At 40.0% G+C, this 18,798-nt stretch overlaps 1 protein-coding gene across 1 annotated transcript in view; it reads left to right on the top strand.

Annotated features, from left to right (window-relative positions):
* The first annotated feature begins 860 nt into the window (after nt 1–860).
* The window catches only part of elna (elastin a), a 73,209-nt gene continuing 55,271 nt past the window's right edge, over nt 861–18,798 (top strand). Inside the window, exons 1-5 of the mRNA XM_015048520.1 lie at nt 861–1,158; nt 14,160–14,228; nt 14,460–14,507; nt 16,926–17,027; nt 17,192–17,218. Coding sequence (XP_014904006.1) covers nt 1,083–1,158; nt 14,160–14,228; nt 14,460–14,507; nt 16,926–17,027; nt 17,192–17,218 — 322 coding nt within the window. The 5' untranslated portion in view covers nt 861–1,082. The remainder of the gene's footprint in view (nt 1,159–14,159; nt 14,229–14,459; nt 14,508–16,925; nt 17,028–17,191; nt 17,219–18,798) is intronic.

Genomic DNA, 18,798 nt, shown 5'->3' with positions numbered 1-18,798 from the left:
ACATGACTGGTATATATACACATGCTGCAGATGTTTGCATTCCAGCTGCTCAAAAATGAGCATTGATTATCCTAAACCCCACTAAAATGTGAGCTTTAAGTGGAATCTGCGTGGTTTAATCGTTCAGTTCCAAGGAAAGTGGTTAAGCCGCAGAATAAAGGTATCACAAATCGCAGGTTTTCCTTTAGAGAACCCAGGATAATCTAGTCTAATATTGGAGATTTAAATGTTTCACTTTTGGAAGTGAAAGTGATTTTAGTCCAGATGGCATAAAAACTGTGAAATTAATCAGAAGCCGTCTCTGCATCATATTATTTGATGGTTTGGAGAATATAAAGACTGTAAAACCTAACTAGGTACATGTTTTGTCATCAAATGTTCTGCTGGAAAAATTGCCTTAATCGCTTGCTGTTATAAGATTTCCAGTGCATTTTTTTTGTGTGTGTGTTTTTGTTTTGCTTTGTGGCGACTGTTGCTAAATGTGTTCTTTTTGGGGATTTTTTAAAAACTCTCTCAGCTATTTATGGAGTTGCTCACACTGCAATGCCTTGTTCTGTGTTTTTTACTTTTATTTTATTTTTTCTTCACTTGCAGTAAAAAAAAGAAAAACGTAAAAGTTTTGTTACTGTCTGTCAGGAGATGGTAATGAGAACCATAGCAGACGAATTGTTATTCTGGTATGCAGTTTGCTCTTCTTTTATATTCAATCTGACTCGTACAGATATTTCTGTGTATCCATGCAAATGTTTGGCTGACAGTTCAATTTATTGTGGATTGGGAGCACAGAGGTTAGGGTGTGTGTGTGCGTGTGTGTCTGTCTCTTTTCTTTTTCTTTCCTCGCTGGCAGCCGCGTCTCAGCAGTTGGCAGCAGTGACCAGAATAAAAACAGCAACACCAGACTCAGAGTGGGTGGGGGGGAAAGCAGAGTCGTCTCCCCTCTTGTAATGACACAGCGTCTCCCCCGTATCTTTTTACCTTTCTCGCTCTACTTGTCCGCTCTTTGAGACCTCGGGGAAGAGGTAATTAGCTGGGAGAGAATAAAACCAGCTGATCGGGAGAGGGGTGGTGCATTCTGGAGAGAGATGGCTAACAGAAACGCTCTCTTGCTCGTCTGTGGAGTCGTCCTCCTAGCGTTGATTCAGTCCTCTCTTCAAGGAGGTAAGTGTGCAACAGGTGAACTCTGCAGGAATTTGGGCTGCATCAGTCACAGACTTGGCACAGGCATACTTTATGCATTTAAAAAAAAAAACATTTCAAGCTTAAGGTGATCAAATTAAAGCTTTTAATTTTTTTTAAATTAATTTTTCATTTAAATTCATGTCGTTGTTTTTTTGTTAAAGTGCACTTTAATGTTTTCTCCTGTGAAATAAAAGTTAAAGTTTAGTTAAATAGCGGTGCTTTTTGAACTGGATTTTTCAAAGTGACAGATCAGCAGTACCAAGGTGAAAACAGGCAGTGAATGCAAGTGGTGTCATTATTTTTGCTTCATATTTGCGTCAAATATCTGTTGCTGGAGTTTTAGAAAAAAAAAAAAGGAAAAAAAGTGAAGATCTCTGCTCTCCCATGGTCGCGTGAATCCAACCAGACGTCTGTGTCCAAAGATTTTAACTTGTTATTGGATCTTAAAGTAACTCCTGCACTAGATAATAATCCTGGCCTCTTGTCATGTTGTGCAATCTGAAGCTGAATTTTACTGCGTTGGTTCGTTACTCGGGCTCGTTTCTCATGGGTCTGCACATTTTATCGTATCTCCCATAGCCGAACTGGCTCCTGCACACACCTTTGCATGTGCATGTTCACTTGGCCCCAGATCCCATCCTTAAAAAATGTCAGACCCAGAAGCTTCCAGCTGGCCTCTCTTTCTGTTCAGAGAAACCACACACAGATTGAATACACCCCTGGCGAACCCTCTGGGTGGATCAGCTCGCTGCGAGGGTCGCAAAGAAAGCTTTGACTAGATAGTCTGTTGTTGCAGATATGAGAAAGTGGCTTCGAGTGCAGCTTGAAGTCACGCCTTATCTGTTTTAGAAGGAGAGGAAGAAGAGAGCGAGGCTGTGAGCATGCCTTTTCCTCCCACTATCATTCAGCTCGCAAGATTTGTTTTTCCTCCTCTGTTTTGCGTTGCTTTGATTGGTTCTCGGTCTGTGTTTTGGCCGAGAGTCTTGAAGTTATTCAACCTCCAAATGGAAAACATGTTAATCATCCGAGCTATAAATGCTGCCGTGAATCCCATCTTTTGTTCTTTTTTATTTATCAGCTTAAGAGTCACAGCTGTTTGTCCTCACTATCCTCCAGTGTCCCAGCTCCTTTTTTCTGAAATGTAATTTTTCCCAAAATAAATATTTAGTGAACCTACAGTAACATTCTCCTCGTTCCAGTTGCCCCTTTCAATCAGCCCGTGTGGTGAATAATTTGCCGGCTGTCAGTTCGAAGATCGTGTCGTCTCTCTCTTTTACCTCGCCCTCCTGTACAACATTCATCTTTTGCATTCCATGTTTCAGCTGAAGTTTTGAGCTGCTGTCAGGTTAAATATGCGGCACGAAAACAGAAAAGAGCCAAAACATTTCAATACTGACTTTGGAGCACAACTTTGATCTCGAGCGAATATTGAATCCATATCTATCAAACATTTCTGCGAGGCTTAAAGTAGATCCATCTGTGCGTGCCCTTTAACCTGATAAAAATGCCTCTGTGCATGGTCCAAGGGTAAATTATCTGTGAATAACATGAACCTCATTAACGCCCCGCACGCCCATTCAACTCTCCTGGCCAGAAAACACCTCTTTATGTCTGAGAAATTCAGAATTGCGGTGTGAAGCCAGGCCTGTCTGAAAGCTTTCCATCGACAAGAATAAATGAGTTATGGTCTTAGAGGAAACATCTGGCGTGTTTTTCATTAATATATGTGCCCCCTCCCATGCTACTCGGTGTCTGTTTTGCTGGTTCCCTGAAACACTGCAGAATTGTAATTTGTTTTATTTTTGACACACTGGAACAATTGAATCTTTATGCAACTTTTAACACTGGACAAGGATAAACTGAGTAAATATAAAATACAGTTTCAAAATTCAGATTTTATTTATGAAGAGGGAAAAAGTTAAATTAACTGATTAACCACATTTTCCTGCAACAACCATCTATCAATAGGAAAAGGGTAATAAACCAAAACTGATCTCACATGTAAATGATCCCAAATGCTTTTGAGAAAATATTCTAACAGTGTTTCAGAAAATAACATCAGTCAAACATGGTGGCGGTTGCATGATGCTCTGGACCTGTTTAACGTCTTCTGCTGCGATCCACAGATCTTTGTCTGAGCCAGTTTTGTTTTTGGATTGTTTTAGACACAAAAGTTTGTTCTTTTGTGTTGAGACTCTCAGGGTCTCTTATAATTTTTGCTTCTTGGCGTTATTTTTCGACCAGCGACGTCAAAGTCTGGTCCACATGAAAAAGTTGCGGGCCACCAGCTCTCGAGGACTGGAGTTTGACTCGTGTGATTTAGACTCTCTTTCACATATTTAGGTTTTAGTTTAGTCATGTGTGTCTTGCTGCACTCGTTGACTTCTCTCAGCACCACCATTCATTTTGCATCACTGCTGGCACTAGTGAAGCCCATTCACAGCTCCCAGCTCAACTGTTTGTATGAATCTAGGGAAATAGATTCTCCATTGAAGGAGAGCTTTTTTTTTAGTGTAGCTGGAAGCCAATTTGTCTCCTTTGGCTGTAGCCAGATCAGTTTATTATGCAAATCAGTGAAATTCGCTTGCCATTTATTAAGCTTGTTGAAAATATCTCTAGACTGGTGGACAAGATGTTCGGTCCAAAAACATGAAGTAATTGTAAATCTTTTGCACCTGAACGATAACCTTGATGCTCCAGGACTTTTTGGTAGCATGTTATGTTCTTCTCTTTGGCTCCGTTCCCCCTGTTCTGCCAAACTAACGGGCCGGTGAAAGCTTATTGAATGTGACATTTACTGTATGGGTCCCATCACTCAACAGCTCCGCTCTGCTTTTAAAGAAACAGACCAACTGAGCCCAAGTTCGGACAGAACCCAGACTGTTCTCTCACAGTGAGGTTTTAATTTTGCTTCTTTATTGCTTGATCCACTAAAGCAATTTAATTTGTTTATATTGAGTGGCTTTGTGTGATTTTGTAGCATGATGACTTCATTCTGAACACATTAGGGACGATTCTGTTTGCTTTCAAGCACTGATTGAACTCCACTTGTTGTTGTGAAAGTACTTTTTGTAGGTTAAGCCCGGGTTTTCATAAGTGAGGTTCTCATTTAAGGATTCGGTTGCTAATAGCTCACTTTCCATAATTGACTCGATTAACATCCTCACTTTTTATAAATCCAGACTGGTTTCTCCGGGACTAAAGTGCTGTAACGTAAGAGTGGAACTATATGGTCATTTCTCAGGAGTCAGAGCTTGTTACTCACCTCAAAATTGTTCAATTTGAGCATCGTGCAAGAGCAAAAAGAAACCAAAGCCAAATGCTAGATGCAACATGAGATTGAATTCGTCTTAGCTTTTAACAATCTGGCAGGTTTTTAGCTTTAGTCACTCGAAATAAATCTGTTTTTATACAAAGTGAGGGCACAAAATAAAGCTTTTTGCTGCTCGTAGTCAGCAAAGCCCAACTCTAACATGCAAACAGCTTAATTAACTGGTCAGAGATGTTGTCTTGGCAATAGAAATCCACTTACAACTTCATTCCCCTTGGACTATTAATCAGCTTTAGGTTCTTGCAGAAACTAATCTGTGAATACAGATGAGGCTGATAAATAGAGATCCATCGACTGCTCTAACAATCTTTTAGCTGAACCTCACTTCAAAGCATCTGAGCTATCTATTTAGGAGGGACACTTCCATCCACATTTATAGATTCACATCAAAATCTCAGCCAGAAGCGATTGCTAACATGTTGGCTAACGGTTTTTCCTATCAAGTTTTTATTATAACTGCTGTCAAAGGTTTTGCGAGGATTACACCACAGATTTATGAATGGATCCATTGTTTTAATACATGGTCCGTTTAATCCGGTCCAGTCCCTTCAAAAAATTAAATGGACAACTTTGTAACGTCTCAAATTCTCCCAGATTTCTCCTCCTGAGGCCATCGCTGTCACGACAATGTTTCCGTGAGGGGCGTTTCCATTGTTTTCCCTCATCATCGTTGGTGCTTCTAACACTTATCTGCACAGCGTTTACTGTTTAGGCTTAGATAAAGTCAGTTTTAACGTCTCACAGTCGTGTGTTTGGTCTGTAGTTAGTCTGTGCCAAATCCTCAAAGAAGAAGCACATTAACTCACCAAGCTGTGATCTATCAGAAGCAGACTCGCTGCAGTCTGGACTGGCTCCTGTCGGGAATGTTTTCATTCTCCTTCAGGCACTATTGATGTCCAAGATCTTTTAAGTTTAAAGACAACATGACAAGATTGAACACTATCATACTTTTTTTTTTCTTTTACTGGCTGAATAAATACCAGTAACTGAAACCTTCCTCAGGGCTATTGATGCCCTTTAATAAGTCTGTCAAATTAATCACTACACATTTGAACTGTTTGTTCCACCAGCTTGTATCGATTACTCATAGTGAATGGTTATCTTAACGCACGGCTTTAAACCATTCTGTTTGGGTTTTTTGTTGTTGATTCAGAAGACAGGACTTGCCTAATCTTGTAATGACTGCCTGTCTGTCAGCTTCTAGAGAAACAGCTTCTCTCAGTTCGTTGGAAGGCACAGAGTTACAGGATTTGTGTCTCGTCTTTGATTCTTACTTCAATGCTTTAGGGAAGCAGAGACAAGGTTGGACATGACCAAGAGAGATGGTGACGTAGGATAAAATTTATTTTGTGAGATGCATTTGACATGTTCTTGCTTCATCCTTGCTATGTAAATAGTATAAAAGTGACAGTAGGTCGGCTTTGCCGAGTCTGGTACTAGCATGGTTACCTAAATGCACTGTACATCGGATCGGCTGCACCGATCCAATGAGTAATGCGACCTGTATCCGATCTTTTCATGACAGTCTGAACAGCACAGTGGAGATTCTTTTCGAATGCGACCCAGGCCAATTGCATATCCGATACGTGTCCAATTCAAATGCCACCTAACGTCGCATTCATCCGACCTGAACGTCACTTATAATCGACAAATGTCATTATTCTGCGTCATAATACGCGCAAGCGGGAGAAAAACAACTACGACGGAGGATTAAGTTGTTAATATGCTGCTCCGGTTGGACAACAACTTCAAATGTGTAAGCTAAGCTCCACCGTTAGCCTCCTCCATGTTTACTTCCGCGAACACTGAGCACTTCTTCTTTTTATGGCGGTTGGCAGAACACTGAGAACGCTGACGCTATTGCGCCCTCTAGTGCGCATGCAGGACACTTTCAGGTCGTTTGCCTATTCACACTGGAGAACACATACAGGTCGCATTTACTGGCAGTGTGAACGGTCACGACACAAAAAAAAAAAAAACAAAAAAATAAATAAATAATAATAATAATAATAATAATAATAAAATAATAATAATAAAAATCGATTTGACAAAAAAATCGGAATTGGGTCATTTCAGGCTGCAATGTGAACGCAGCCAAAGTAATCCGTTAGCAGGATCGCTACACAGCCCTCTGCCAAAAAACATCTGTTCCACAACCTTCGTCTCCTAGCAACGACGGAGCGATACTGATCCCCTTCGCAACCACATCAAACTGCGACACAACTAGTAAATAACACACACACACAAAAGCACAAAGCAGTAGTATTAATTTACCTCGACTACTTCGTCAACATGACCTATGTGCCACATATGCATTGCATGTTTAATGTGAGACACAAACAAGGTTAGTAAACACAAAATGTAGATTTCAAATGCTGATTAAAGTTAAGGAACAAAGCTATCCAAACCAATCATATGAGAAAAAAGTAATTGTCATTGAAATCTTATAACTGATTGTGACACCGTTTGGCAGAAAAATCGACCATAAAGAGCTTAGGATAACTGGGAATAAAGCTTTTATATCGCTTTGGAAGAACTTTAACCCACTTTTTTCCTTTTTCTTTTTTGTTTCATAACTGTTTTCATTCATTCGCGGTGTGGGGTATGGTGGCAGTTCACCATGAATTCATTTTTTATGTTCATATCAGCATTTTAACCACATTGAAATCCAGACACACTAAGCCACCACAAAAATTTCACTTCACTTCGCTTTTCTTTTATGTCATTCAAGGGTTGAGTTTCTGCTGTGCTTTGGACCTTTGTCCTGGTGAATAATCCAAGTGGTGCTTAAGCTTAAGGTCTCGAATGGTGTTGCTGGGACATTCTGAATAAGCTGGATTTTGGCAGAGTTCATCATTTCCAATGCATCAGAAAGTCTTCCAAGTCCTGAAGCAGCTGAGCTGCCCCAGAGCTTCCCATGACCACGGCCATGTTTGACTACTGGGATGATACTGATATTTTCTTTTTCTTTCTTCTTTTTTATACTTTATTCATAATTTCTCTGAATTAAATAACCAAGGCAGACAAAAAACAATACAACATAAACAAATAAATGAATAAAAACGAGACCAAACTGTCAAAACAGTCTGTCAGCCTGCTGGCTTAGTGATAAAAGAGGATAAAAATCCAAACTTTTCTGTCCAGAGTGCTTAATCGAGCCCAAGAGAGAGTCGAAGGGGGCAACAGGCAGTTCAGGAAACAATGTGTTTCAAACAGTGCACCATAAAACAATGCAAGTAAAAAGAAATATGATAATGACAATAACAATAAAAACCAAATCCAAATGGTCAATCATTTTATCCCATTTCTTTCTTCATATCTATTGAAAGGACACCAAACATTAAGAAACTTATGATGGTTGTCTGACAAAGAGTATTGAATCTCTTCAAGATAAATACAGGAAACCATGTCATTAAAACATTTTTTGAAGTAAGAACGGGTTAGAGGATTTCCATTCCCTCACGATAAACCACTTTGTTACATAAGAGCTTGCTGTACAGACATGGGGAGAGTAAGAGAAAATTTAGAGCAACACAGAACTATCAAATCAGGAGTCAGATGTCTGCCATGGACATTTCCATAAAATCGAAATGTCTTGCACCAGAAGTCCATAAGTTTAGGGCAGGAGCAAAACAGATGGACCAGAGTCCCATCATCTGGTTTATATTTGCCACAAGTTGGTGAGACACAGAGAAAAAGTTTAGATTTGGAAAAGTGCAGCCAATGGATAACTTTGAATTGAATAGGTTGCAGTCTAGAATTGATGGATCAGACTTTAATTCTTGACAGACTCATCTGAAATCTCACCTATCGGAAGTCCAAGCCTCTTTTATGTGTTTAGAATGTGGGGTTGAACTGAAACGATTAACAAAATGAGAAATTAGCTTTTTAGAGGTAAGGGGCTTTTTTTTACAAGCTCATAAAAGCTGTTCTGCTCAGGTTGGGTTTCAAAGTGAGGGAAGTGCTGCCTGACGGAATCACAAACCTGCAAGTATCTGAAAAAGTGGCTCAAAGGGAGACCAAATTTTGATTGGAGTTGCATGAAGTAGGGGAAGTGATTACTAATGTGCAGATCCTTAATAACAGTTATGCCATCATTTAACCAGTGCTTAAACATTACATCCATTGTGCCAGGTTTAATGCTGTGCTCTGAAAAATGTGAGGATGGATGAAGAAATGAGGGAGACTAAGAACAATCCGTATCTGCTTCAGAATCCTGAATGAATTTTTTTTAGCACAAAATCAGCTGGAAAGATAGAGATTGGAAAACAGTGCATCTGCTAGAGAGAAAGCAGTAAGGGCTAAGGAGGAAAGGTTTTCATTCAGCGGCCAATTGGCCGATAGTGAGATATCCCTGAAGAGTTTCCTGAACGCAAGGGGCAATCGCATCGAAATGACTTTTATAGAATCCTATTCTGAACCTGTCTGGATGGTGTTCTGTTTCTGATCCGCTGCGTCAGTTTCATGCCAGAGGCAACGGGGAGCAAACCTCCCAAATAATTTTGGAGAGATTTTTACACCCACTCATGGGGAAGATTTATGACTGTTCCATGTTTTCTCACTTCCTCCAGAACAATAACAGTCAGTGACTTTGTTTTTTGTCTGTTCTTCAATTTCTGTAGATCAGTGCATGAAGGTCTTGGATTTTAAGATTTTCTTTAGATTACTTCGTGTTGTTGCACTGCCCTATTTTAGATTATTTTTGATTGAACAGGCCATGTAGTTTTGTAGTTTGGACATGGTGTGGCTAAAGGAACTGAACCCAAAAAATGTGGTTAATCACATATTTAATTTTTATTTTTTTTTTTTACTTAGGGTCAGATTGGTATGGGCATCTTTATTTCCCTTAACGGTATTTTAAAACTAGTTTGATCCGAAACTTTTACAAATTAACAAAAACAAACAAAAAAAACTGAGAGGGCAAAACATCTTTTTCACATTTCTGCATACATGTGAACTCCAATGGGCTACAGGTTTGTGATTTTCTTGCACATGTATTCAATTCAATGGTGTGAGAAGCTTTGTTGCCGAACCTGAATAAGTGATAAAAACATTTCACAGCAATTTCCCTCAAAATTTACCAAATTGTCCGTTATGATCATGTTATGTAAACTGTTTATTCAAGCAAAACACCACCATCTGTCTTCATTTCTCCATGTATATCTCTCTTGCACCCACTTTAATTTGTTTTGTGCCCCTACAGGAAAGGTAATTGTCATCCCTAGCAGCCAGGCATTAAACAACCACAGCACAGGGATCGGGGAAATGTCAAATTACTCACCAGGTTGTTGTAAATGAACTAAAACACACAAAGAACGGTTGTAAAAATCGCTGTTAACATGGGAGGTACTATGGAAAAACACATCATTGGCTTTAGTTTGATCCGAAAACAAAACAAGTTTTCTGACTTAAAATTTCCAAACATTTTAATGTTCAGTCATTAGTTTTGGGTGCAACAACCGCTATTATCCATAAAACAAAATCCACACAGAATAAATGTTCCCGGTTAGACTTTGTAGTAAATCATCTGTTTTTTAATGCTAAATTATTTTGCCAGCTAAACAGATGATAAACACATCACCCCTCTGTTTTCCACTGTGACGTTTAAAACACGGCATTGATCAGGATTAAACATGCATACAGCTGGGCAGAATTTATTTTATGGCGAACTTCATCTCTATTTAGAAATTATCTAAATCAGTAGCTTTTTAATATCATTAGAGTCGAGAGCACTTGTTCCTAAATTTGGTTTTACAACAAACTGAATGAAGTAACTTGGTTTAGACTTGTGTATTATTTTAGATGTGTGAAATTGCAATAATAAAAAGTGCCTGACTCAAGTCATTTTGCTCTCTTACTTGCGTAGCTTTCTAGTTGTCAAACTTAGCTACAACTCAAACAGTACAAACAGTAAACTCTTGACCTGAGTTAACTCCTGCATAAATTCAGCCTCATCTGATCTCTTTTCCTGGATAATTTTACCCCCTGAACCACATTCCAGCTTATTCCCATGACCTGGTCGAGTTCTCCAGGAATGCAGGCGGTGGACGGTGACTTGAATTAAAATGATCAGGAGGCAGTTTTTAAAAAATTCTTCTCCTGGCAAAAGTCAGCGTTTGCCATCTTTGTGAACTTCATGCACTCTGTAAGAATGCACCAGAAGCAAGATATGGGTTTTAAGCTAGAGGAAAAAGTGCTGCTCACAGACTCGAAGTTTCCACTTTCCTGCCAAGACAGGAAATCCTTCTTTTGAATGTAAAACGAAGGAGCGAAAATGAGAACAATCACTCCACACCCTTCGTCAGTTAATGACTATATATGATCTATTCGAAAGGACAAAATGTCAGATGCTCATAAACACAGATATTACATTTCTCACAGATGTTACATTTATTGTTGTAGTTTCAGTTTTTTAGTCTGCAGGATTTTCAGCTCTTTTTGGTCAGTGCTGCAAGGCCAAACCACGGGAAATTTGAGCAGCTCCGCCATTGTTTAGCTCTCTGATCTTCTAAATTATTTGCTCATTCATGAAATCATGCACAGCTGTCACTGTAACTGTTGCCATTAACACGTCTATTCAGAGAAGCCACATTCTCCCGGTTTCAACGTAATCAGGCTGACTGTAAGCCCTCTTTGGCTCCCTGCTGAAGAAAAGATTTTGTTCGTGATCACGAGCAGATGTCCTTCCGATTAGATTGTGACCACAGATTTGCTTTGTATAAAGGAATATTGTTGTTCTTTCAATTTACGAAAGACCGTTGGTGGATCAGCACATTTGAGTGGCATCCCAGCATGGGGCATATATCAGTTTTTCTGTATAATTTTGCGGCTTATAGCTTATTAAAGTTACATTAGCTCAATGACAGAGATCAAGATTTTATTTTAAAATAAACAAAGTTTAAAAAAAAAAAACAAAAGCTAAAAGGTGCCCAAGAGTGATGATGCTGTGCTTCCATTGCTTAACTCGGGATCAACCCGTATCACAAAGTCCGCCCAAGACATAAGGAGTGATAGAAAAGCCTGCAGCTCAGATTTGAGAAAGCAATTTTCTCAAGTGGGAAGCAAGAAGTCGGAAGAAAATGTTCTCTGAGCACATTGCGGCGAGCCCAGTGTGCCTGTAATTTATGACAATAGTGAACAACTGTGACAAAAACCGTTCAAAACACTAAAATTCTGGCAGTGGTCAGGCTAGATGTTGCAACATCGGCGTCAGTTCTGACCAGCGCTGTTACTCTGTTGCCCATGGGGGGCAGCACTTCATCTATCTGTCACCAGAATACTTCGTATTAATGAGCCATGCAATGATTGTAAGTCTCACTTTCCTCTGCATATGTTCGATCCATATTTTACTTGTGACGGCAAAACTGACCCACAGTAACGTAGCTTTCTGCTAATGCTGCACCTGCGGTGGAGGGAAGAGTAAATACTTGAATGGCATCTTCTAGCAAACGTTCGCTTCCTCGTATGAATCATGAGGAATAAGAAAAAATGAGTTGACCCTACCGTATGTTATTATTGAGGATAAACAGTAAATTAGTTTTAAGAGACCAGATATTGATGTAACACAATATACATCAGCTGATGCTTTGTACTGAGAAGTGCAAGATATTTTACATAGTACATTTTAAGACATTAACAGCTAGCCAAAGTGCTGCTCAGGGTATAAAGTCACCAGCACACATGGAGCAGGCCACCTGGGGGACGTCAGGCTCCTATCCAGCAGGGTTCCTACTTCCTCCCTGCGTCCTCCGTTTCACTCTTACAAAACGGTCACTGAGAGAGCGCCACACTTTTCCCCCAGGCGTGTTTTTTTTTTTTTTTTTTTTAGCCATTTGACGGTCTTTGAAGTTATGTAGCGAAGTCTTGTAAAAACTTGGCATAACAATCGTTCCTCAAAAAGTATTCACCCCCCCCCCCCCTGTGGATTCAAACACCAGACAGTGGAAGCAGACTGGTTAAACTGAGACATCAGCATTGCAATCTGAGCGCATTTCCACATAAATCATAGCAACAAACTTCTGACCAGTCACACAGCTCTTTGCACAAAGATGTGCCTTGTAGTTCAACCCAGGCCCGGTGCGGACTTTGGCAGATAGATGCCTCTCTGTGAATAAAAATGATGCAGTTTTCGTCACGCCGTCTGGATTAAGTCGACTGAGTCTCTTCCAATGAAGTATGTGGGAGCATTTGCTTTCATGGAGCTTCCCCATGCTTCCTGTTCATGCAGAAGCACTCACATTTTCATTTTTCTGTCGACTGACACATGACCACTCATCCTGTTAACATGTTTTATCAAGAAAATAATTTTTTTTCTCTTCAGTCATAGACAATGCTGTTACATCGTCACCGATATATGGAACTATCTTTCCGTCTTGCCGGTTATGAATCCAAAAGGCTTGTTTCCGTTTCAGAAAAAGGGTTTTAATTTTACATGCTGGCTTTGTAAAGTATTGGAAAGGCTGACAGTGATTTATAGAGTTTCATCCTTTCTACATTTTTATTAATTCATTATAAAAACACGTCTTCACACACCATAGAAGATGGCTCATTGGTTTTCATGTTGAATGCCTTTTCAATTGCACTTTCTTTTCATTTCCTGAGCTTTAGCTGTCCAATAAAGCAAAGTGGGATTTCATCATGGCACTAACCGAAGGTACATTACACTTCTCATTAGTGAAAGACTCATAGCCATCCTGGATTTAAATGTACTAAAGCAGGAATCCAGTTCATCAAACTGTGTAGATTTTACGTTTTTTTAGGTATCATAAATATCCCTGCTGGTAGACCAGACAGTAATGCCTTGTAATGCTCTTCTCCTAACGGCCACAGCCAGTGTGAAGGACTGAGTTCACACAGTCTTCCCTAATAAACACATGAACGTCTTTGACATGTGGTTTAAATTAATTGGTCTCCTACCACATGTAAGAGCCATTAGGCATAATCACTGTGGTCCGACTGCCCCAGCTCTCTCAATTGCATTGTGTTTTTTGATACGAACCAGCATTTTCAGAGTATACTTTTGTAATTTAGGCATTAGCTCACCCGTCCCATCGGATTTAGTTGTTATTTGTCCCAGAACAACCTGTAATTCTTTTTAATCCTCTTTGCAAAAAAAAAAAAAAAAAAAAAAAAAACCGAGGTTCTTGTGCTCTTGGTGTTTGTTGCACACATGAGCCCATCATGTCTAGAGTCCGGAGCGAACATCTGAGCAGTTCCAGCCAGAGACAAAGCTGTGGGGGATGACGCAGGTGGGGGTTGACGGGGTGCTGCTGCAAATTCCTCGACCCAAAGCTGCGGTGCCTCATCAGTATGAGAACAATTCAACAGGACTCTTCTGGAAATCCATGAAGTTCTGCTTTCGCTCTGACTCCAGCAGCTTTCACCTTTCGCCGTGCACTTCATCACAGCTGTGATGAGCCCCAGATGTGATCATCAAGGACAGATATTCGTGGTTCTGCTCGGTTTCCAGGCTGATGAATGTGTTTGAGAATGTTTGCCTAATAAATGGGATTCTTGTTTAGAAATAAAAGCTATTAGAATGGAAAAGGGGAAAATGAGAAATGGTGACTGCCTGATAAAGTTTCATTCTGACACACAGATGATTAAAAAGTTTTTTTTGTTGTTCTTTTTTCCCCAATGTGTGTTGCAGGTGTGTATGTGCCACCTGGTACTGGATATAGACCAGGCGCTCCTTTGCCAGGGACTGGATATTTTCCAGGTAACCGAAAACAACTCCAGCAAACTAATCTGTCTTTAGTGGGCTATTAAACTACTGTAGAGGAGAAAACATGAGGTACAACACGTTTGCAGCTGATTTAATTTTCTAAATCCCTGTTGAGTTGGATGACATTAAATAATTTGATGGTTGAAGATAGTAAACCCAAAATAAATGTCTGTATTTAGTTTTTGTTCCAAATAAATTTTAAACTTGAATCTGTGACTCTTACAGGGTCAGCTGGAGGTGGTCCTGCAGGCTATAAACCAGCAAAACCTGGAGGTAAGTGGAAGAGTCTTTGGGTTCAGGATATTTACAATATCAAACAATTATTTTTTAGTAATTTAGATGAGTTAAAATGTAAAGATGCGGATTTTATGAGGTGTTCTAAATATGCTTTTCTTTGTTCTCATTATTTTTGATGACGAAGTGGTCAATGCTTCCACTGGGCTTGCTGCAAAGCCGCACACATTCTGTCTGCTGCTTGTCACTTCACACATCTATCACTCACAAGTCTGAAGCACGGCTCAATTTAGCAGCAGGTCGCACTCTGTATTCATAATGCTGGCCAGCCTTCAGCTCCCATTTGCTGAACAAGTTTGACCCTGTGCAGCTTTTTAAAGCCAAAAATATTAAAGCTACGGCTGCAGGAAGACTGCTGTGACCTTTGAACATTTGACATCTTTATGTTTGTTGGAACATTCAGCAGTTAAACAAACACAAGGTGGAACAGTTAGCTGCTGTGAAGAGAAGAGGTCCTGTTAGCAGTCAGTGGTTTGTTCAGATCACAGAGTACCTTAGATTTACTTCTTATACTGAGTGAGAATCTACAACTAATTTACTGCAGTGTTAGAGAATAAATCAAGCATCCACAGACAACTACTGTGCTAAAAGGATAGTTTACTTTTGTCAAGTTTTAAAGAGTTTTTTTCAAGACATTGATTGATCTTAGCAATGGTAGATTACTCTCTCAACTCAAAATGATGCAAAGAAACATTCATTTTGCAATATGCTTTCTTTAGAACACTATTAAGGACCAATGACAAGTCTGTCTTTACTATAAATGACTCAAGATGCAAATAACCACCAACTAGAAAGTGATACAAGGTTTTAAAAGCAGCATTTTGGATGCCTGAGTAGACGTCATTATGTTTATGAAAACACTTTAAGGTCCCCCTTCCCAACCCTTACTGTCCTAAATTTAAAATCTCCGCCTGGATAAATTTGCTTATTTTAATTGTACGCAGTTCTTTAAATGTCCTGTGAGTAAATATATTTGCCCATTTATCAATAACAACTGGAACTTTCAATATCTAGCGAGTTATTTTCGCTAGATATAACTCCGTCTAATAAAAGAGTGCCCCTCAGATTAATGTCACTCCCCGGGGGCGAAATTACCGTAATAACCAAATATTGTCTGGAAAGCGCAACGTCTCTCCTTTCAGAAACCGTTGGAATTTTTCAGTTAGCGTAAAGTATGGCAGAATTACGGTACTGCAAATTTGGCTGGTTCGTAGTTGACGCTACGTTTAGGACTAGTATGTGTTTAAAAACACAAGGCTCGTCACTCCATCGGAATTGGCTTTTCCACTCGGAAGCTTTTTAATGAACTTGCAACCTGCTCAATGGCAAAAGACTTAAGAGGTTTTCTCCTGAGTGCTCACACTATGGTCCAGTTACCTGGGAAGTCTTCACTCGGAGTTGGGTTTGACGTCAGACCTAAGGTAACAGCCTTCTAGTTGAGAAGTCGAAATTTCAACATGGCGACGCCCAGAGACTACGCAGTCTTCTGAGCTTCATTGATTCTGAGCTTCTGAACGTCATTGATTTGTTAAGCTTAGAGATGTAAGCGTTACATTAACATTAACGTTAGAGGCACTGTTACATGTGCGTCTTGTAAAACAGGCATGTTTCCACCATATCTTACTACTGTTGTTGCGAGGAGCGGCCATATTGAAACATGAAGTCGACCTTAAAACAAGCCGTAACTGGGGTTAGTTGGAGTTGCGCCCAGTTTCCCAGTGGGAAATCCAACTTTGGAGGGCGTTCCAGTTGATTTTTCCCGACTGGGAAGTCGTAATTTCCCACTTCCGAGTACAACTACAACTAAGTATCAAGTTCTGCCTCCTCTGAGAAGGATCTTATGACCGAATTGAGAAGATCCTAAAGGTGCTCCTTCCATTACCTAAGAATAATGCCTGTCAGCATCAACAGTTGCTGCCATAAACAATACTGACCCTTAGCTGGACCCTGCTTTCCCTTTCTGAGTCGTTCAACAGTTTTCCCCAGAACTTTCTTGAGGTCAACCAAAAGCCCTTCTCCAGATTTCTCTTAAACCCAAATTTTTGCTTTTGGAGTCGCAATAGCTGCAGTCTTTTTTCCCCACCTGGTGCCAGTCTGCTGTTTCAGGACTTCCAAAGAAAACCTAAACCCTGATGGTCATTTTCCTTTAGTGGACGGCTTCCAACGCTACTGTCTATAAACACGTTTTTCTGGGTGTTGCCAGGTCAGACATCCTGACCTACGGGTCATAGTTCCTGACAGACTGCATGAATAAAGAATACCGCATATCCTGTTAACATGCTCAGAGCAAGACGGTTGCTCTCTTCAGAATAGTTAAGTCAGATAGAATTTTTCTCATTGTGATATGTAAAATTCAGCATGCATATCAAACAAGCACATGTGTGATTCTGATTGCAACACTAGGAGGTTATGGCGGTGGAGGCCGAGGTGCTGGGACCGGCGGTTTGGTACCAGGAGGAGTCGGAACGGGCGGCCTTAGCTACGGAGGCCTGCCAGCAGGTATGATGTTGGATTTATGGCCTGCAAACAGGCCATAAATTTTCATCAAAGTTGTAAACAAACTAAATCAACTTGTGAATTGTCTGCATTGGCAGAATAAAATATTTTTGTACCGAAGATTTTATGCAGTTCACAAAAACCATGCTTATGTTTTTCCCCAATAGGGCAAGGAGGAAAGCCTCCAAAACCAGGTAAGCCTTAGACATTTATATTTAGAAAGATAAGGAACCACACATTTTCCTGTTTTATGAAACTTTTTTTTGTTTGTTTGGATGTACATGTTATGGCCATTATGGATTATGAAGTTGGAAGATGTGTGTTAATGTTGCCTTCTTGCTCAGTTTCAACAACGCAGACAATCAACATGGAAACCTCCTCTCCATGACTTGCAACACGAAAGGAAGGAAATCTGATGTATTGTTATTGAATTGATAAAGGAGCCTAATGTATAGACGTCAATCCCGTCAGGTTGCACAGGGGTTCACCAATGCGGGCGAACGGCTCTTTGGGGTTGTCACCAAGTTTTTCTTATCGCCCGGCGTGAGTTTGTTTTTACTGGCCTCGCAGCTGTTCAGTGCATCCTGAGTGGGAGCACTGTGGGTGCCAGCGCTCCTTCACCTCTGCTGTAACGGGAGTATTAAGGAACTGATGGTTGTCAGAATGCAAACAGTCATCTGCAGCTGCCAAACAATGGTGCCAAAGCACTGATTAATGTTATTGTAATCATAGAGCTTTACAATTTATGGAAACCTTCTTGTTGAAACTGAGCATGGCCCTTTTCTTCGATACTTGTACTGTAAATATTTTCCCTTCTGTATTTTAGTATTCGCCCCTATTGGTGCTTTAGTGGTGTTTAGCTATTGGTTAATTTCCCCCAAGCGCTGCTGATACAATCTCAGCCCACCTCTGTGTGTTTAGAAAGATAAGGAACCAGGCAATAATCTTGTAGTCCTGATTACACAGAGCGGGTTACAGAAGGACCCGCCACACCCCGTCCTCCAACATGACTTTCCAGAGGGCCATTTGGTGAAAATGAGCTAATATCCAGAATGGAGCGGAAGTTGATTTTGGCTGGTTGCAGCACAGCATTCCTTGAGAAATATTTCTAACTTTCAAGCGACCCACCCCTCTCCTCGCAAGGTGCACTTGGAAGATGTTGAATTTTGTGAGAAAATAGGAAACAAACTGTATTAAAAGCTTGTTTCCATTTTCTAATCAGTGCACTTTTGGATCTGTGCATTGCCATTCATCATCCATGCTAATCCCAGCTATGACGAAATATCAGAGCGGTAATTAAGGCCTTACAGACTTTTGAATTCAAGGGAAAGGCTTAATGAAAGTTTTTTTCTGCTCCAAAAAGCAGCACAGTAATCAAATGTTAGTGCTGGTTTTAATCAGCGGACATTTAAATCCGTCAGAAGGATTATTCTTAACATCATCACTTTACAGTGCCTTACAAAAGTTTTCAAACCTCTTGAACGTTTTCATTTGCTTATCACTTTACAACCACAGCCCTCATTGTTTTGCTTTGTGGTTTTATGTGACAGACCAACAACAAAAGCAGTACATAATTTTTTGTTTGTAAAAACAAAAAATATTTTTTTGTTTTTACAGGCTTTACAAATAAAAATCTAAAAAGTGTGGCATGCACATGTTTTCATCTCCCGTTGGTCAAAACTTTGTTGAATGACTTTTTGCTGCAGTTCCAGTTTTTTTTTTTTTTTTTTTTTTTGGGGACGTTTTTTTTCCGGTTTTTCACCCAAAAAGAATA

The sequence above is a fragment of the Poecilia latipinna genome, unplaced genomic scaffold, assembly GCF_001443285.1.
Source record: "Poecilia latipinna isolate Pla-1442-1.1 unplaced genomic scaffold, P_latipinna-1.0 Scaffold889, whole genome shotgun sequence".
Classification (NCBI taxonomy): domain Eukaryota; kingdom Metazoa; phylum Chordata; class Actinopteri; order Cyprinodontiformes; family Poeciliidae; genus Poecilia; species Poecilia latipinna.
The sequence above is the reverse complement of the archived record's forward strand: the minus strand, read 5'-3'. Positions and strand labels throughout refer to the sequence as shown.